Genomic DNA, 20,448 nt, shown 5'->3' on the forward strand with positions numbered 1-20,448 from the left:
CTTTCCACAAACACACACTCATCCTCCACAGCTATCTGCGTGTCATTCCCCTCATTGTTTTGAGCACAGCTGGCCTCTTTGTTTTACTTATCTGTCTCTCTCAGCGACTGTGGAGCTGTGGTCTTCTTTACAGCTGGGGCTGAGCTTACCAACAGCTCTGTTTGTGGACTCTATGGACCGTACCTACAGCTCAGCTTTGATTCACTGCATCCCAGAAAACCAGAGGGCGTCAGATTAGTCATCTGTGGAGATCCTGTTTGGGGAGAAGATAATGTCTTTGTTTTAAAACAATACAGTAACTAAAGTTGTTTTGGGGTTTTGGTGAGTTTTTTGAAAGTGCCCAGTGTTGTGACTCACATTCAGTGTGCTTCCAAAAAAATCAGAGGCATGGGAACAACACAGTTTACAATATGATATCCTGTTTTCTTGGAGTTTTGAAAGGAAAGGTCTCCAAAAGAACTAGTGTACATCCATTAATCTCAAGCTTGATTTGTTGTTTTATTACTGTACAATACGATACCACACTATACAACACATTGCAATACAATAGGATTTGATACAATATGGTACTTTTCCATTCAACACGACATGATAAGATAATGCAGAACGATACAATCTGAGAAGATATGATATGATCATATATGGTACAGTACAGTACGGTACCACAGATTAAGGAACGATACGATATGATATGATATATGATACAAGACTATATGATACAATACAATACTACATGTCATGAAACGATACAATACAATATGGTATGATACAATACAATACAATACACAACGATACGATACGATACAGTGCTATACAGCACTTAACTATACGATTCAATTTATTGTCCCCTTAAGGAAATGTATCCTGGACATGTAAACAGAGAAACACATACCAACTCAAAGAGGAGTGCCAACCTTCTGTATGACTTTTCATTATCCTATACTCAGGGAGATTGTAAAAGTAAAGCTCTTGACATGAAACAAAACATCAGCGCTCTCAGTCTGGGTCAAAAGAGGCTGTGTAAATATCTTCAGCATGGCTCATGTTGATAGCAACATCTGGTTGGCCTTGATCCCAGACCATTTGGCTGTTCAGGCCTCCAACACCTGGTCTGAAACCGGCTGGTCCGTATGTGTGCTTTGTTTTCTCATGTCCAGGGTTCATATTTTGTTTTATGGACTACCTTAACTCACAGTTTCATAATGTGTCTGTGTGTGCATGTGAAACACAGAGCTGAGGGGAAAGAGTGATGATTGTCTGGGGTTTGTAATGTTTGAGAGCCACTCAGTATATCCATGAGATGATATGCATCTTTGCTTCATGTAAGTGGAGATTTATAAGTCTATCTGGCAGTATATGTGAGTTTTCATGCCCTGAGAATGAACCTGCAGACAAAGACGGACAAACTTACTTTTAATGCTACATCTGAGAGGTTTTCACTTTGCGGCATTGCGTTAAAAGCCTCAGCGGACTCATGATGATTGATGGGCAGGCTAACCAATTTGCTACGGAGAGGTGAGAAGGGTTGTAACCAGATAGGCAGATAATCTACTGGCCTGGGAGTAGGGAAGCTGGTGTGGGAGAGTCCATGTGTGATCTTTGAGTGTGCGAGTGTGTTGTGGCTCGAGGTCATGATTGACAGGTTTGAACTGTCCCGTGTTATGTCACAGTTGCTTATTGTGTGGGTGTGTTGTTGTTGTTGTTGTATATGTGTGCCTCAGGCATGCCATTTCACAGGTGTGAGTGTGTTTCTTCAGGGATAAGTGTGCTCACTCCACTCAGCTGTTGACAAACGCAACACCTGGTAAACGGGGCCAGCACACACATGATAATGACACACATCCACTTCTAACTCTAACCATCGTGGCCCAGCTGTGTGTGACGCAGATGTTTGTGTCTGTGTTTGATAAAGTTTGTGCAATGAGGAACACACATTTCTTTGACCCAGTGACAAAGCAGCCTGTAACAGACGCTGAATGCATACTCATGTGTGACAAATCCAAATCCAACCCCTTCAATTCTCCCCTACCTGCTACTCATTATCCGCAGTAATAAAATCATAAACTTACAGATGCTAAATATGATGTCACAAGTTGAAGTCCTTGCCGACACTGTGATAAAATTCTCAACTCCCAGACCTGCAATAGAATTAAACCAGGCAAAGTTTTCTGACTGTTTTTCAAGTCATTATCTCAGTTTATTCCCCTCAGTCTGACCTCATGTACACGTGGACACTGTCCGCTCTTGCCATCCGATTCCTGCCAAACCTCCCTCCCTCCTCTGCTCTCAGCATCACATCACTGTGCCTCTTTTTTACTGCTCATTCTTACTTTTTATGGACGACGTCTGTCTGCCTGCCTGCTTCGCCGTCCCCTATTTCGTTCTCTCCCTTGCTCTGCCACTAAGTACATTTCCATCCCTGGGTGAATTTTCTTTCAGCCTGTGGCATGCTGAATCACAGCAGTGTTATTGTAATCACTGAAATGCGTGAGGGGGTTATGAAGGGCCTTTCTCTTCATCACTCATCTGTTTATCTCAATTTGAAAGTCCTATACCTCCTCCTACATATTCAGTTTCCCCCCATAGGTGACCCTCTGTCTTCTACCTGGGTATGAACACATCTTTCTCTCCTTCTTCTCACTTACTGTCAAACCTTGCCACCTCCCTGATCTGCCCCCTCCCTTGCAGCACGAGGAGCAGAGTGTTGACATTGGGTTTTGCCCAAATATGTAGTCTACAGGGCTGGAAGGTGGTAATGAGAGCCAAGAAAAACAGCCTGGCTCGGAGTCTGACAACTTGACTTGTCTTTCATATGAAAACAGTATTTTCTATCCTTGTTATTCCCTTCCTCCCATCCTCCCCTCCTTGGAGGTATTACTTCTTCTCCACCTCTGACGCCTTAAATTTGGCAACTAATTTCTTACTCCTGTTGAACACTTTTGCACTCATTTTTGCACAGGTCTTGAGCTTGAATTTGAAAGAATTCAAGTGTGGAGTTACTTATAAATCAAACAATATTCGCAACATTTAAGTTGCTGTCAGATTTAAATCACTGCGCTGTAACGTGTTGTAAAAAGTATCTAATTTTTTCCTCCATTGGAGTATGGCAGCTGTAAAGAGGCAACAGTTCAGGGGGCATGGGTCCCATGAGAGCAATAATATAAATGAGGTTGATTGAAATAAGAAAAAGGGAGGGTGTCTTCTAATTTTCAGAAAGTTGACACCACACACACACACACACACACACACACACACACACACACACACACACACGCCGAAACAAAGGACCTAAAATAGCCCTTGAACCTGTTGTTTAACTATGAGGTTATAACAACACACCGACACACAGAGAGACCACGCACTGCTGAATTATCAGCTTTACAAGTGGATATAGTGCTGTGAGTGTTGGTGCTTGTCCTTTCTTTGCAATGTGTGTGTATGTGTGTGTGTGTGTATGTGAGTGTGTTTGTGTGTGTATGTGTGTGTGTGAGTGGGTGGAGGTCAGAAGGGAGCACAGGATAGAGGAACAGATGTGTGCTGTATTGTGGCGGTGTGCGTGGACGGACGGGGACCAGGTGCAGCCTTTGTCTCCTCGGCATTTAAGTCCACTCGCTTGCATTCAGCCGCCTCGTGCCTCTTCCCCCTCCCCCTCCTCCTCCTCCTCCTCCCCCTCCTCCCCCTCCTCTCATCGGAGGGAAGGCAGAAATGCATGCGTGTGTGTGTGTGTGTGTGTGTGTGTTTGGAGGTGGAGGAGGGGACTGCCTTGGCTTAGCTGAGGAGACTCCAGCAGTCCCTTCTGCACTCCTCCTCCTCCCTCACAGGTGACTGTTGGAGGTCCCAGCTGGCCAGCTCTTGGCCGATTAGATCCATATGGTACAGGAGGAGGAGGAGGAGGAGGAGGAGGAAGAAGAGGTAGAAGAAGTGCCCATCAGTTGCATTGGTGCTAAGGGAGCTGTTAGCTTTGCCTTTTTTTCGCCCAGAGCAGTAAGGCAACTCCTCAATGTTTCATCCTTTTCACTTTACATTTTTTTTAAAACTCCCTGAAGCCATATATCTAACAGTTTTATGTTAACCCAGGAGTGTGTTTTTCTTGTTCTTCTTCTTGTTCTTCTTGTTGTTGTTGTTGTTGTTCTTCTTCTTCTTCTAGATTATTTTAAAATCTTTGAGGTTTTTCTCTCTTCAAAATTAGCATGTATTCTTATGAAGGTTTGTGTGGGTGTGGGTGGGTTTGTGTGTGGGTGATAAAAAGAAAACATTACCAGCATTTTTCAACACATATTTTCTGTTTTTCCAAGTATTAAATAAATAATAAAATTGTATTTTAGGGCGATTATTGTCAGAGATTAAGGCAACTGAATTCATGGTAGTTAAGGTGGACATTTAAATTCAAACAAACCGCTAGTATTGAGGAAAGAAAACACCAAGAAAACACTCAAAATGGAACACAATTTATTTAAAACAGCTAATCACTGGATGACAGAGTCTGAGGTTTAATGACAAATTAGCTGACCTAGGCTAATATTAGCAAAACCAGCACCACCAGCCTTTGGTCCTCCTTCCAGATCACAAAGTTAGAGCACTAGCTAACCCCCAAAACCTTCACATTTACTTTGAAATGCGTTTGTTTTAATTAAACCCACTCAATAAACCTCTACAAAAGCTAGCTTACTTTGTTAGCTATTTCCACAGACTGGGCTAAACACACTTCCCTTATCTTTCTGTCTACTTTCCCTTGAGAAATATTATACACTGCTAACGTATGCAGTACATCTTCTATGAACTAAGCTAGCTGAGTAATGTATTGATGCATGTCTTTGCCTTGACACCACGTATCTGTAGCGCCGCACACACTCAGTTGTCTTTTGGCTAGCTGATAGATTAGCCAGGCCTGCGTTACATCTCCTCTCACCTCATCTACAACAACATGACAGAGATAGCAGTAAGGCAATAGTGCACCCACACTAACACACACGTCAGACATCATCACACACGCTTGCACACACATGCCTCACAGCTGCCACGAAGTTTAAACCTCAGAGTTAAAACATGAGCCTAATACGCCTTAACACTAAGCACATTTATTTACATATCAAGTCAAGTGCGATTTATCTGTAGTGCCTCTAAGTAGGTTATCCATCCTCCTCAATGTTCTCTGTGCTTCATTTGTGCTGTCGTTACTAATTTCGGTATTCAATAGATTACCGTCAGTCAAAGTTGTGGGAATTGCTCCACCCAATCTCTATCTTTCTTTTCTTCTGTTCTCTCTTTCTTCCCTGCTTTCTTGCTCTCTTTCTTCCCCTCATTCTGAATCAGCACCTGCAGAGGCAGAGAGGCAATTAAAGCTGATTGAATGTTTTAATGCAGACGAGCGTCACCTGAAGCTGAACAAACAAGGAACACCTGGCAGGCAACAACAGCCGTCACCACAGACACACATTACTTCTTGGTCTCTGCAATGACAACAGTGGCAGAAAGAAAATCAATGAGCTCAAGTAAATTACAAGACTATGAAACGTATTATGTGTGTCATATCTTTGAGAAACAAATGAGAGAAGGACAGAGAACGGTATGAGCAAAATTAATTTTTACTTTTTGTTGAAGTTTAAGAAAAGAGTGTAAATGAACCCCTTTCCTCCGTGGTTTATTGAGTATGTATTAAGCTACACATATGTCAGTGTACTTGCACATGTTTTCTATGCATCAAGGCATTTCCATTTAATCCTGTTGACATGTGTTGAGGAGCTTTGTGTGCCTTGCCTTTTTTTCCATTAGAGCATTGATGACAGGTGGCATTTAGACCAGACAAACAGCCCACATCCTCCTCTAAGCCAATATTCACCTGAGTTAACATCAGACCACTTTGTATGCTGTGTGTGTGTGTGTGTGTGTGTGTGTGTGTGTGTGTGTGTGTGTGTGTGTGTTTTGCAGCCACAGTGACAGCTGCCTCCCCTGTGACCATATACGGTGGACTCAGGTGCTTGCAAGCCAGATGAAGTCATCCAGCTATGTTCGCTGTCTAATTGACAAGCAGAGGCAATTCTCTGTAGGCTGTCAGCACTACATGCACACACACCTGGTGTCTCCTGTTTTGGATGTTAACTCTGGCACAGCTAACGAAAGACTCAGCCTCTCTCCTTTAGATAGCATGAACACAGCTGCAACCTAATTTCTCAGTTTCATACTATAGTGTAATGCAAAATAAGACTTGTGTGGAACATATTTTGCCTTGTGTAGAGCTGTCAGTCAAACACAATAGGCGTACCACCAGCTTCACAAGCATGACAGTCAATTTGGACTCAAAACTACAGCTCACTGCCAGTGGAGAACTGTTGATAATGTGTTAACAAGTACTTGTGAATACATTTCTATGCAACACTACTGTAAAGCAAGCTCTGAATGCCCAAATCCCAGCTCTTGGCTGTATAAACTTGTTTACATGGTAACAGTGTTGACATTAAGGCCATATGCCATGCTGATTCTGTTATTGAGATGTCAGTCTAATTTCCTGGCCATACGGTTGGAGTGTGCAAAGCTTTGGAACCGGTGTGTCTGTGTGTGTGTGCATGCTGCAGGCTGCTCCTGTGGTGCTCTGGCAGGCTGTTTGTATGGTGGGTATGACAGTCCAAATGTCTGCTTAGATCCCTCCTTCCTGCCCCCTGTGTTGGTGAACAGGTGGAGCGATGGCAGGCAGGCCACACAGCTGAGGAAGAATGAATGAAAATGAGGAGAGTGGTGAAGAGGACTGCAGAACAGGAGGAAGAGCAGTCAAAGCTGTTTACTGAGTTGTAGACATGACAGATGAGTTTCATATGGTGAATTGACAAAGTGTGCTGAAAGAGCCACTCTCAGGACTGAAAGATTCACTTCTAGTGCGTGATTCTCTAAAGTTTTAATGTGTTGATTCAAGCTTTTTCATTGAGTTCAAAGTTGTTATTCACAAAATACACAAAATTATGCAAGCAACAGCTGACTTTAACATTCTCAATCAATGAATCAATCAAGCTTTATGCTTAAACCTTTCATACAAATCAAATGCAACCCAAAGTGCTTCACAGCGAGTGAAAAACAAGAAAGAAGCAGCAATAAAAGAATGGCAAGACATATTAGGGGAAAATAATAATAATAATAATAATAATAATAATAATAATAATAATAATAATAATAATAATAATGTAAATAACATAAGATAACATTTAATAAAATAGAGACAAGTGCACACCAACAATAAAATATGTGTAATTAAAATAAGTTAAAGCATCAAATAAAGAATACAAATAGTTAAAATAAATAGATTTAAAAAGGGGTAAGGATAAGAGTTGAAAATAAAACTAAGGCTAAAAATATTAATAAAACTGAGTAGATATATAAAATAAATAAATAGAATAAGATAACAGATACAATAACTTAAATAATAAAGTAACATTTAAATCAATATTACAGTAAAATGTTAGTCATAAAATTGTTAAACCCTACATAAAAGCTTGACTGAATAAACACGTTTTTAGTTTATGTTTAAAAGTCTCAATATCTCTGTCAGATTCTACCACTTATACACAAATACAACCATTTGATAGAGTAAAATAATTAGCATTTAACCTCCAACTAGCTAATATAAGTTTTTTAGTGTTGCATGATGAGCAAATGTCCTCTAATCAGCTTATACTACAGCTTTGTAATGTTAGCCAACGCACGTGAGCATTTAACCTCTAACGAGCTAGCATTACCGCTTTGTAGTGTGAGCTGCATATGAGGTTAGCATTTAAAATTTAACTAGCTAACATGAAAGTTTTATAGTGTCAACTGATACACCAACAAGCTAACTTTTTTTCATTTGTTAGCTCACAATGTTCCAATAGTAAAGATTCAGTGCGTTTTACATGCAGGTTTAAGCTAACATTTTCTGCATGTGTGTCAATATTTCAAAAGCAATCTATATTTTCCCACTAAACACGAAGCAATGTTAGAGAGGAGCTGAATGCTAAAGTATCTTGTCTTACATTAATGCCTTTCTGTCCGTCATTGATCAACTAGGAGGCCATAAACAGACATTAAATTGTATGATTACTTATATTTTTATGACTTGCAAGCTTGAACACAGCAGTACATCCCTATAACAAGATTTGAGGTTCCAACCCAGAGTGTAACATCAGAGGGAAATGTGAATATGGAGAATTCCTCCATCTAAGTTCACTTTAGTTACCAACTGACGGCTTAAGCCTTCCAATTTAAAGCCTTTATAAACTGGAACCCTGCAGCTCAAGGCCACGCAGAGTTCATAGCTGTGAAAAAGATATAAAGGGTGCCATTGAAGCCAAAGCCCTAAAACCATGAATCCACGTTTAAAAAGCTGCTCTCCGCTGACCCATGACCTGTGGGACCATGCTTGTCTATTAATCGTCAATTCTTGAAGCAGTTAGAAAGGTCTGATCCACTCTAAATGGAGACGGGTCTTGGCCTTCTTGGAGACAATGACGGCGTCTGATCCCACATCTCCCTACTGCCACACCCTCCATTTCACTCTCTCCATACCCCTTATCTGGTGGTCTCATTCAGAGGCCATAGCATATTGAGAAGATGCGTTTAACATTCAAAAGATTGCCGATCTTGTTAGTAAAGCGTGAAATAACCTCGTCCCTTTCTCCCTCAGTCTCTTTTTTTTTTTTCTTTCTTCAGCCCCCCCTCCCCATTTGTTGAGAGCTCAATGAGGGGGCATTCTTCTCCCACACAATGGGCTTCTTCAGCATTTCTTCTGTTATTGATCTGAATAGTTTGGGAGAAAGGGGCTAAACTTTAGACATCTGGCTCTTTGATGGGGGTTGGCAGGGTGGGTGATGCCCTGGCAGTGTGTGTTGTGTGATGTGAAGTGGGTTGGGGGTGGGCATTTTGTTTTTCTTTTGTGGCTATAGAAGGAAAGTTTTTGCATTGAATTAAATCATTGAACTTATCGTAAGAGGAAAGTGGTCTTATTATTTGCTTGTTTATTTAACATGTGGATGCTTAAAAAGTTAAACAGTATTTTTACTTATCAGTGAATTTGTACATTTAAGTGTGAGCTATTTATTTCAAATAGATACCATGATACAAGAAAGACTACATCTACCAAGAAGTGGTTTTTATTTTCTGATAATTCTTGAATATTTTCTGGTCCTTGACCCCAAGATGACCTCTCCTTTCTTATGTCATTTCAGACAGTAGAGAGAAGAAGACCCCTGCCATGCCCGGTTCTCCTGTGGATGCTAAGACTCATTCCAGATCAGCCCCCAGCAGCAGCTCCACTATGCCTCCCCTGCCTTCTGTCAACCCCAGCGGCCCTCGCCCGGCCTCCTTCTCCACCACAGCATGTAAGGGTCCTTCTTGAGTCCTTTTTCAATCAAAGCCTTCGATTGTATCCCCGTTGGTCCTCATATGTTACTTCTATTTTTGTTCCCAAGGTTTGTTTCTGTATTCAAAAGCTGAATTTGTAGCTTGTGTATGGATCCAATTAGACTTTTAACCACTTAAATGCTTTTTTAATGCCTTTAATCTGGGTCTCTTAATCACACTGCATAATGAAACATCTGCTGTTGATGATCTTGAATCCACTATAAAGGAGGCATTATCCTAATTTCTCCTTTTTTATTTCACTTCTCCAGTAACAAATGGGAATCATCATTCCCCACCGACCCTGAACGCAGTGCCCTCACCACCGCAGCGCTACAGCAACGGACCTTCTTCTTCCTCTTCCTCATCGCTGGCAAACCAGCAGCTGCCAGCCACCTGTGGGGCTCGCCAGCTGAGCAAGCTGAAACGCTTCCTGACCACGTTGCAGCAGTTTGGGAATGACATCTCCCCAGAGATTGGAGACAGCGTCCGAAGTCTGGTTCTCGCGCTTGTGGTAAGTTCTTCAAAAAAAGAAAAATGCTGATTTTTTTTTTTTCATCTTGACGCAGCAACATCTGACTCTGCAACGTAATTTGTTTCCTAATCTTGATTTTCCTGTCTCCTAGAATTCAACAGTCACCATTGAGGAGTTTCATTCACGGCTTCAGGAGGCGACTAACTTCCCCTTACGACCCTTTGTTATTCCTTTCCTGAAGGTAAACACACAAACCTCCCCTCCATGTTCCTGCTTTGCATTATTCTGTTAGATTACTTCCTTTTTTCCTGCAATAGTGTTTTATCTCCCCCTTCTCTGTTGAGGTATAAACCACACACTCTACTCTTAGCCTTTTTCTGCTGGAATCATCTCGCCTTGCTTAACACATCGTCCTCACGTCTCTTAGCTGAGGTTTTCCACCCTGCTACATTATTAATCACGTAATAACAGCCGATAAAGAGAAGGTCCTTGGCTCTAACATACCCCGGGTAATCTACAGGCAATCACATTACAGCTTGTGAGTCATGCTGGAAAAGTAATAGTTTAATTACACTTTATTACTTTATTATTGTTTCCAGGGCACACTGCTGTTTTCTATAAATAGAGATCTGTGTAGGTTTTCTAATCAAATAAACTACCTCTCTGCAGTTCAAAGGAACTATCAAGATTTGCGTGTTGACTTGACAAGCAGCAGATGAGTGTGTGTGTGTGTGTGTGTGTGTGTGTGTGTGTGTGTGTGTGTGTGTGTGTGTGTGTGTGTTTGTGTGTGTGTGTGTGTGTGTGTGTGTGTGTGTGTGGTAAACAGCCTCCTGAGCCTCTTTGTAACCAGGGGAGTCGGCAGAGTATACTTTTAAGGAGCTCCTCTCTGTAAAGCAGCCAATAAATCTTTTCGTGGCACCGCTATAACTTCAAGCAAGTCACAATCTTTGACTCTGTTTCCACACTTACCTCTTACTCACCTTTGGAGCCCCTCCATCTGTCTGTCTTAAGAGTGCTGAGACAAGAAACCTCTGTTCCCCCTCCTTCTAGCGATTTATTACGAGGGGGTGAGGTCCACTTAACTTGATTCCAACTTCTTCGGAGTAGACTTTAGAAAGAGAGAGAAAGAGAAAGACAGATGGGACAAAGTCAGAGGGTGAGGAAGTGGAAAAGGGAGAGAGAGAGCTGGGTGAGGAGGAGAGAGGCAAGAAGTGGGAACTCGGAAGTGTGAAACATGCCTATAAAGCGTTCCCTTCCCTCTTTATGGGCTCCAGCGCGCCATATGGAGCCGCTGTCCCGTTTAAAAAGAGCATTCAGCTGCCAAGGCGCCGCCAATCTAGCATCCGCCCCACTGAACCCCAGAGAGCTCAACTGAAACACAGCACATGTGTTCGCTAGCTGGGGCCCCAGGGGAAGAGGGGACGCAGAAGAGCATGGGAGACGGGAAAGAGAGAGTACAGGGTGTTTATAAAGAGTGGGCGATGGAACAATGGAATCACAAAATCTGTAAGAAAGGGACGACTTTGAGAGATGCTGTAAGTCATGGCAAGTTTTGAAAGGGCAGAGAGGGTCAGATTGGAGGAGAAAGGATCTTCTACATGATTGTTTAAAGCGCTTAGAAGGAGGCCACAAAATGAGAACGGTATGGTTGTTTGGTCGGTCCCTCTGGTAGAGGGAGTAAGGAAGTGCTGTAATTGCAAACACACCAGAGTCTGTTCCTCATTAGGGAAATGCAGGGAACAAAAGCGAGATGGAAAGATAGCACAGAGACAGTCGCAGATGGATATTAAAAAAAAGGAGGCCGACCGCAGCTCAATGAGGAGTGGAGTCTGTGTATCACTTGTTTGGAAATGTTTTTCGTTTAGAAGTTTCCATAACATTCTGTAACAGGGTATTGTGCTCGTGGTGTATGCAAGCGGTTAGTGACCAACTTCAGCAGCAGTGTAGAGAACTCAGCCGTTTTTATTTGAGCTGAGCACACCACAGAAAAAATGGAGGCAGCCACAGAACGACACCAAGAGCCAAATTGAGCCTTACAGCCAGACCTAAAGGAGTCAGTGCCCCCACTTAAAATGCCTGTAATTTTAGCAAAGAGGCTTCTGAAGAAGGGAGAACTACACAGTGTTTCTCAGCACTGTAGGAGGGTTCAACTGGTTCTTGAGTTCCTGCTTGTTGTCTTTTCTTTTTCTTGCTCTTTAGACCCTTTTTGAAATTGAGAATTAAACCATATTTATGTTTTTCTTCCCTGCCAGGCAAACCTTCCCCTTCTGCAGAGAGAGCTCCTCCACTGTGCACGGGCAGCCAAGCAGACCCCAGCCCAGTACCTGTCCCAGCATGAACACCTCCTGCTCAGCACCACCATGGCATCCTCTCCAGACTCCTCTGAGCTGCTGATGGAGCCTCCTGAAGTTGGTACCAAAAGACATAGCCCCAGCAGGTACGACATACGTATAAGCTACAGACGCTAACACATATAGAGCCTCCATGCATCCTCTCACTTAATAAAATTTCTCCTCCATCCTTCTGCAGAGGGAAAGAGAACGGGTTCCACGAACGTCCGCCAGTGGCCTTGGAGCCTGCAGCCAAACGAATCTGCACCATCAGCCCTGCTCCCCGACACAGCCCCGCACACCCGCTACCCCTCAGCAGCCAGCTTCACCCAACTCCTCCACCTCTGCAGCACTACGCGCTGGATGACATCGCAGCACCACACATCCTACACCGCGAGCACAGCCAACGCATGTTGGAGATCCGAGAGCTCAAAGATAGGCCCAGACTTCCTGGTAAGTGATACACTGTTTGCACCACACACATTTATTTATTTATTTATTTATTTATTTATTGTACACATAAAGCAGTTCTCAAATCATTTTAACTTGAAGAGTTCAATAAATAATGCTCCTCCAAACACCAAAAACTCAAATATAGTAAGGCTGATTTTTTTCCCAGAATCCCACAGTAGTGATATTCCAAAGTACCAAGAAGTTTTACTGCTACAATCTCCTTTTCAAGTAACTACAAGGTTCCTTCAGCCCAATCTATGAAACAACACAACAGTGACTTCAAAGTCAATTGGAAATGTTTGCAAGCGCATATCTCATGCGTTGGGAAAGTTCTAAGGAACTGAATTTAGACCCTGGTCCCTGTGGTCTCTTCCAAGTTAGTTCCCAATTCCTGGTAAAATTCCTTGCAGTGGAAACGTATCTTAAGTGACTGATTCATGAAAGAAATGAACCCACTCCCATGAAAACAGACACACACCTATATTCTGATAACGGGTGGTCTGTGTGTTTGTGTAGCCGTCCCTGTATATCTCTGGAGCCTGTGTGTGTGTGTGTGTGTGTGTGTGTGTGTGTGTGTGTGTGTGTGTGTGTGTGTGTGTGTGTGTGTGTGTGTGTGTGTGTGTGTGTGTGTGTGTGTGTGTGTGTGTGTGAACAGAGCCATACTGTTCAGGCAGGCAGGGTTGGATCTACTCTGGTGTATATCTCCCCTGCTTGTCAGCACACTGTGGAAACAGCAGTAGCTCACAGACACCCCCCCCCCCCCCCCCCCCACACACACACACACACACACACACATGCACAGAAACACACCTTGATATGTTCATGGCAGAGGTGCTGTGTTTACGAGGCCTTAGTCCCTTGTCTGACAGCCTCCCGCCCGCCTGCCGCCACTTAACTCACAAGCACACACACACGCATAAACACATCAGTCCACACACACACACTCGTGGCTTTGAACTGATGAACACTGATGAGAACCAGGAGTAGGGAAGAGGTCGAGGGGAAGGCTAGTGTGTGTGTGTATGTGTGTGTGTGCATGAGGGAGTCATTATTCTCTTTAGCAGGCCCAGTGTGCATGTGGCCTCTTGTTGGCTGTTTGTTACTCAATTTTAAGAGACTGTGGTTTGCTGACTCTTTGTAGTCACTGTATTTCTGTGTTTTTCTGTGTGTGTGTTTCTCTGTGTGTGTTTGTGTGTGTGGGCATAAATGAGACATTTTTGGGCTTGTGTTTGCAAACTATTAAAACTGTTAAACGTACAGTCAGATACTGCTGAAGTGACAACGTTGAGAAATAACTGAATTGGTTTCAGAAAGCTAGAAGCTTGCTTAATTATCATGAGTGTGTGTGTGTTTGTGTTTGTGTGTTAATGACTGTAATGGTCCACAGTGAGTGTCAGAACGGCTGGTTGTGTTTAGAAGTGGAGCCACTCCACTCAGCCTGAGTGTCTCCCTACTGGAATGCTGTGAGCTCCAGGAGGGGAGGTGCAAAGGGAGAAGTGTGTATGTATGTGTGTGTGTTTGTGTGTGTGGTTGACAGCTGACTTCCAGATGTGTGCAGGCTGGGGCTGCTGGAAATCTGGTTTGCATCATAGACCTTCTCCTTTTCTCTCTCACCCCACCTTTCTCAGTCACAATCCCTAAATCCATCTAGATTTCTATGTTCCTTATTTCTCATGGATTTGACTTTATGTACGTCACTTTCAATTCAGTATGGAAGACGATATGGATGAGACTTTTAGGGCATGTTTCTTAAACTGTGGGCGGGAAATATTTACAGTAATCCCAGAATATCTAACAATGAAAACATGAAACCACAGTATCTTCAATTTTGAAGTAAAAACAAGCAAGTTTTACAGCACTTTCACACACCTTTCACTCACTTACTGTCACTTGTGGCGTGTCTCACATGAAGGAGTATGTTAATCACATTGGCCTGCGGTCTGTCTTGTGTGTGTTTTAATCAGGCACTAACGGGGGCTACCGAGAGGAGCCAGTGGACCACAGGCTGACAGACCGAGAGTGGGCTGATGAATGGAGGCATCTGGACCATGTAAGGCTGCAGACAGACATCCTCACTGCTAATGGCTTGTGATATAGAAAGAATGTAAAGTGTGATTTGTCTGACTGGGCTCCTGCTCTGTGGACTGTTGTAACTTCTTATTGCATCAAAGCAATTAAACATCTTCATATAACATGTGAAAGATCTGGTGGTCTGACTGTTGATTGATTGATTTTTAGACACTTAAACAGATGGAGATATACATAGCACTTGTATAAAAACCCAGTCAATTAAAATGTTGTGTCTCTGTCTAGGTGTTAAACTGCATCGTTGATATGGTGGAGAAGACGCGGCGGTCAGTGAGCGTGCTCAGACGATGCCAGGAGTCAGACCGCGAGGAGCTCAACTACTGGAGAAGGCGTTCAAGTGAGCAGGAGGACCCACGCAAAGGAGGCTCGGGCTCAGCTCCCTTCTCCAAAACACACAGTCCTCACTCTTCAGAGGCCGGTGGGTACCACTATTTCAAATCAATCAACTGATATAGTAGTTATTGGTACCTTTTTAAGCTTCCTTAAGAGATAATGAGACACTTAAAGAAATAGTTCACCATCTAGGCATTGAGACATGAAATCCTAAATCTGTGCCACACAAGATCGTGGGAGCGGATAGAAAAGCAGCTCATTTGTGTGTTCAGAGGTGCAAATTTTGCGTGCTGGACACTGCTTTGAATACAACCAATACATTTCCATTCACCTTAGTCGAAATGAGGCCACAGAAGAACTCTCTTTGACATCAACAGTGTGTCTTTGTGTGCAGAAGACTTCCCCTTTTAAAGGTTTTTTATTTTGTTGACTTGGTTTAAATGGGGTTGTATGTGAAAGACCAACACAGAAATGTTGGTGATGTATGGTGTTCAGATTGATTTAGAAATTAAATTACAAAAACCTTTGCGTGTTTCGCCCTGAAAGTTCAAACTAAAATAAGTTAGCATGAGGGTTTCTACACTGGTTTCAGACAGATGTCCATAAGCATAAAATGCTTAAGCAAGGCAACTTAGATGAGCACGAGCCCCAGATCTTTTAAAAACACTTGTCTCTTCTGAAAAGTGAAATTATTGGTGTGTACTTCGGAAAAGGATATTTAAATATACAGCGATTTTAACGTTTGCTATGAAAACCTTAACCTGGATGCAAAGTGCACGATTGAATACAGTGAACTGTAAGGAAGCTGAAAGGTCTGAGCTCCATTCAGGACAGCCTGCCTTCTTTTTCACACCCTGTACTCCCCCTAGTGGCTGTTGAGGGAAGTGCAGCTAAGTCCTATAACAGTGTGTTAGTAAGTCTGTCCACAGTGAGTCCCCCGGTCTGTTGTGTACTGGCACGGTCCTCTCTGAGCGCCAGCCTCGCTGTCCCCCTGCTGGTCCATAGTCACAGACAGGTGCCAGGACCGGCCTCGGCCATATCGGCCACAGAAGGGCCGTCCTGCCGTCCTGCAGGCTCAGAGACCCAGAGCTGGCTCGCTCACCAGAGCACCATCTGGGCCCCCAGCCGGGTAGCCTGCCTGCCTGCTCGCTCGTGCTCGGGCAGAGGAATACTGCAGTGGGGGTGGAAATGGAGGCTGGAAGGGTGTACACGGACTCGGTTGATGAGAGGGGATGTAAATGTAGAAAAAGAGAGAGAAATAGGAAGTGAGACAGAGGATACAAGAGATGGGGAAAGAGGAGATGAGCCAGGTGGCAGAGTTGGAGAGAAAGAGGAATGAATTGAGATGCAGAGAGAGGGAGAGATTTGAGGGAACAGACAGAATGTTGACACAGCTTGTTGGTCTGCGATTCCCTCCAAGCCAAACACATTCCTTTCTGAAGCTGTCAGATCTCAGATCAGTCCAAGACTCCGATAAACAACAATTACGATGGTCGTGTGGCCTAGATACGCCGACTTGTGCGCATGGAAGGCAAAATAAAAGAGATGACAAAGATGATATGGCTGCCTCCCTCTGTGGCCTTTGTGTCTTTCTTTGAGCACCTGTTATGTCAATTTAACTATCCGTCAACCCAAAGTCAAGCGTTATTTGAACAATTAGTCATCTTAATATCTTAATAAGCCCTGGCAGGTGCTAATCCCTTCTGTCTTTGCTTCCCTGCAGACTCCCAGCGCGATTTTGCTCAACGGCCAGGCTCAGCATACGTTACAGATGAGATCTGGAGGAAAGCTGGTAAGAACAACATCACATTTGATAAAATGGTTATATATTATGTAAAGACAATGGTAACAGAAGAGAACTGAACACATTATTACAACTTTATGCTGGTCCATAGACTGTTTCTAGACTAAGCTCAGACAAGCTGAGCTACATTTAAAACTCTCCTTCCCTGATGTTCAGAAGAGGCGGTGAATGAGGTGAAGCGTCAGGCCATGGATGAGGTCCAGAAAGCGGTGGCAGAGGCAGAACAGAAGGCTTTTGAGATGATCTCAACTGAGAGGGCTAAGATGGAGAAGACCGTGGCTGATGCAAAGAGGAAGGCTCAGGAGGATGCAATTTCGGTCATCAATGAACAGGAGGACTCCAGTGAGGTGAGTGAGGGTACAGACTGTGCAGGCAGTGCAATATTCGAAGGAAACACGTCTTTAAAATGAGCGATTCCCTTTTCCCCAGACATAGATGCACGCAGTTATAGTTATATAATAAAAATAAAAGCAGTTCTCACATTTGCAGTCGATTTAAAAGCTACTAAGATGAGCATTTTTAGTTTTTCAGAGTGTTAGAAAGCTGTTAATATCTGTGTTTCCTATTGAAATGATTCTAAAGTCAGTGATCTGTATTGATACTAGATCACATAACTCTAAAGTTAAGCACTTTTTATTTTAAAACAGGATTCAGAAACTTCCCTGTTTTCATCTTTAAAGTCGAGCTAAAAGCTACCATAATCAGAATTAAATGAAAGTAGATCAGAAAGATGCTGTAATCAGTATTTTACATCTAAGTACCAGATGTTGCTCCCTGTGATTAACCCACACGGAATTATCACCTGACTCTGCTGCCTTCTCTTCGCTCTGCCAGGCTTAAAAGCATCTCTTAGCTTGCTCTCTTGTTTTCCTGGCACACAGCTTGGAAGTCTTAGTTCACTCTCACCACGTGACACAGACATATGTTTCTAGTGAAAAAACCCTCTTAACTTCTAAACCGTCACTGTAAGGCTAGCTGTTTGTCCTGTACCAATCCAGAGCCAGACAAAGACAAAGTAGAGCAATTAGCAGATTAAAAGGCAGATATGTCCCTCAGGGAAGTGGTGGGAAAAGGAGAATAAATATTTGGCTTTCATTTATCACGTGGCTAACACCATGCCGGTAATTACAGGACCATGTCGCTACATTTCTGTCGGACTTCAAAATAACTATTATCTGCAAAGATGATATTAAGAAGTTTCCACTTTTATCTGGAAGAGGCAAGACACAAGGATGCATCAGACACTTCTTACATTCCTGTAAATACTAAATGTCGTCTTTTTTTCTCCAGTGTTGCTGGAATTGTGGCCGCAAAGCTAGTGAGACGTGCAGCGGCTGCAACGCCGCGCGCTACTGCGGTTCCTTCTGCCAGCACAAAGACTGGGAGAGACATCACCTCATCTGTAGCCCAGGACTTCAGGCACAACCCAAACCTGCCAGCAGGACAGCGACTGCAGCAACAGCGGCAGCAGCAGCAGCCGGGGTGTCTCCTATCGGTCTGGCCGGGGTCAAGGCCCCTGACAGCGTGCCCTCAATCTCCAGCCCTTGTGGAGAGAAGGCATCTGTCGCCTCCCGCTCCTCTACTCCCTCCACCCCGGCATCGGCTCCTGAGACCAACGGACATTAGGAAGGTGAAGGACATCAGTGGTGGGCGTGCTGCCTATCCTTGTGCTTAAAAAGGGAAGAACTGAATCAGCAGAAGGAGGGAACAATTTGTGGGTTAAGTTAGGATAACAGATTTTTCATCATACTCCTTGGCAGAGAAAAAAGGACAGATTATGGATGACTGTCTGAGTGATATGTCAACTGGGACTCTGGCTTTGGCACAGAACAGAAGGACTCGTCTCGAATGCATCCATTGGATGAACAGATCTCCCTAACAGATGGAAACGTGTTTGTCTTCGTCCAAAAAAAACCTCAATCTTGGATCCGCTAGGGGCGGGAAAAAAAACTGACGATTGATCTGAGTTTATCTCTGGCTGCAGGGAGAGAAGTTATGAAAGGAAGAAAGGAGATTAAAAAAGTGAGATATACAATGCTATATTCTCCCTTTGTTGTGTAAAAAAGCTAAGAGAGGGAGGTGGTAAATGTGTAAACAGTGTAACAGTACCAACCACAAAGCTTCTGTTTTCACCAAATCTGACACTAGACTTCACGAGAGTCGACTCTGCAGCTCTTCTGTACCCATAAATATTTGCTTGCCAACTTCTTGTCAGGTTTTCATATGTGTGAATGTCAAATGGTCGTGACGTCAGTGAATATTGTACAGCATATTTTGTCAAAGCAATACTAAAGCGAAGTGTTCAGGTACTTTAAGACATTTCTGCATCACCAAAGTTTTCAGTGGCTCAAAGAGAGAGTTGTTGTCTGTAACTGTCCTCGTGAAGAAGAGATGATTATACACTAACCCAACACCCTATCTACTTTTATAATGAGCTTAAATCTTGTCACTGTTTTCTGTATCTGATTGTAAAATCTTTTTTTTAAAGAGCAGAAAGAGAGGTGATGGTGTTTGGATCAAGTAAGCGCAGGAAGATGCAGTTGAGACTTTATTCTAGTTGCAGTTTAATTTTTGGCACTTGTTCACGTCACCAGGTGTGGATGGCAGGGTCAGAGGTCGCTCCAAAGCTGCAGCCATTGCAGTGTTTGCACCAGCAGGAAAAGGTGGAAGAATCTGGTGCATTCGTTACTTTGGTGCAGATTTTGAGCAACGACTCGGTCCCACGGAGAATCTCAGGAGCTAAACTGTATTTGTTTGTACAGATCATTCTTTTCTTTCATTCTTCTATCACAGTTAGGTTTAAGTCAAATGTTTAGTGAGGAACTTTGATTTATTGTACTCTGCTGTTTCAACTGAGACTTTGTTCTTTGTTTTGTTTGTTGCAAGATGACTTTGTAAAGAATATTATGAGAGGATGCCTTTATTTTGTGAGCCACAAGTTTCTTTGTTCTGCTAACACGTCCTTTTGTTATGAGGCATAACTGCATATGACAAAAAGGTATCTTGACATGAAGTATGAAATAAAGAAATAGAATTACTTCAGCATGGTGGGGTTTTCTTTTCTTTGATCTAATTACATCAAGAATGTGTTAAAAAAAAACAATAACAACAGTCCTATGAATGAAAAGATCTGTTCTTCTATTATTTGACGCTGAAACAACACCGAATTGAATTGTCATATACCACCACAGTTGAAGCTTACAGATCTAAATAATATCAATGAGGGTCGTAAAATATACAGTATTCTGATTCTAATTGTAATCGGTGTCTAAAGAAACTCAAAATTCCTTATTGAAAGATAATTGAGTAAAAACTATATACATAGAGACATTTAAAATGTGTATAATAAATACTTAGAAAGACATTAACTTATTTTATTGGTGGTTGTAACGTTGGACTGCCACTGAATGAGCTGATTGGTTGGTTGCTTCTTCTTCTGTTGTTTTTATCAGTCAAAAATTAAATATGCATGCAATGAAATATGCAACTGAGCCTAGCAATTAAATGTGCAACTGAGCCTAGCATTTTGTTGTAATTATCATCATTTAATATATTTTAACCAGCTCATGTGTACTGTTATGTTAATTGTACGCCAACTTGATTAA

The 20,448-nt window shown here is 42.8% G+C and overlaps 1 protein-coding gene across 3 annotated transcripts in view; it reads left to right on the forward strand.

Moving 5' to 3' along the window:
- cbfa2t2 (CBFA2/RUNX1 partner transcriptional co-repressor 2) overlaps positions 1–19,885 on the forward strand; it is a 44,274-nt gene extending 24,389 nt beyond the window's left edge. The window contains exons 1-11 of one of the 3 annotated variants that reach the window (XM_034695250.1): positions 5,398–5,566; positions 9,189–9,341; positions 9,633–9,874; positions 9,987–10,076; positions 12,088–12,272; positions 12,365–12,618; positions 14,583–14,668; positions 14,932–15,124; positions 16,763–16,831; positions 17,000–17,190; positions 18,134–18,469. In XM_034695250.1, the coding sequence (XP_034551141.1) occupies positions 9,215–9,341; positions 9,633–9,874; positions 9,987–10,076; positions 12,088–12,272; positions 12,365–12,618; positions 14,583–14,668; positions 14,932–15,124; positions 16,763–16,831; positions 17,000–17,190; positions 18,134–18,469 (1,773 nt within the window). In that variant the 5' untranslated portion in view covers positions 5,398–5,566; positions 9,189–9,214. Of the gene's footprint in view, positions 1–5,397; positions 5,567–9,188; positions 9,342–9,632; positions 9,875–9,986; positions 10,077–12,087; positions 12,273–12,364; positions 12,619–14,582; positions 14,669–14,931; positions 15,125–16,762; positions 16,832–16,999; positions 17,191–18,133 lie in introns of those variants that run through there. The other 2 variants (XM_034695172.1, XM_034695334.1) reach the window with 2 other exon arrangements.
- The last annotated feature ends 563 nt before the right edge of the window (positions 19,886–20,448 follow it).

The sequence above is a fragment of the Notolabrus celidotus genome, chromosome 1 (genome assembly GCF_009762535.1).
Source record: "Notolabrus celidotus isolate fNotCel1 chromosome 1, fNotCel1.pri, whole genome shotgun sequence".
In the NCBI taxonomy this organism is placed as follows: domain Eukaryota; kingdom Metazoa; phylum Chordata; class Actinopteri; order Labriformes; family Labridae; genus Notolabrus; species Notolabrus celidotus.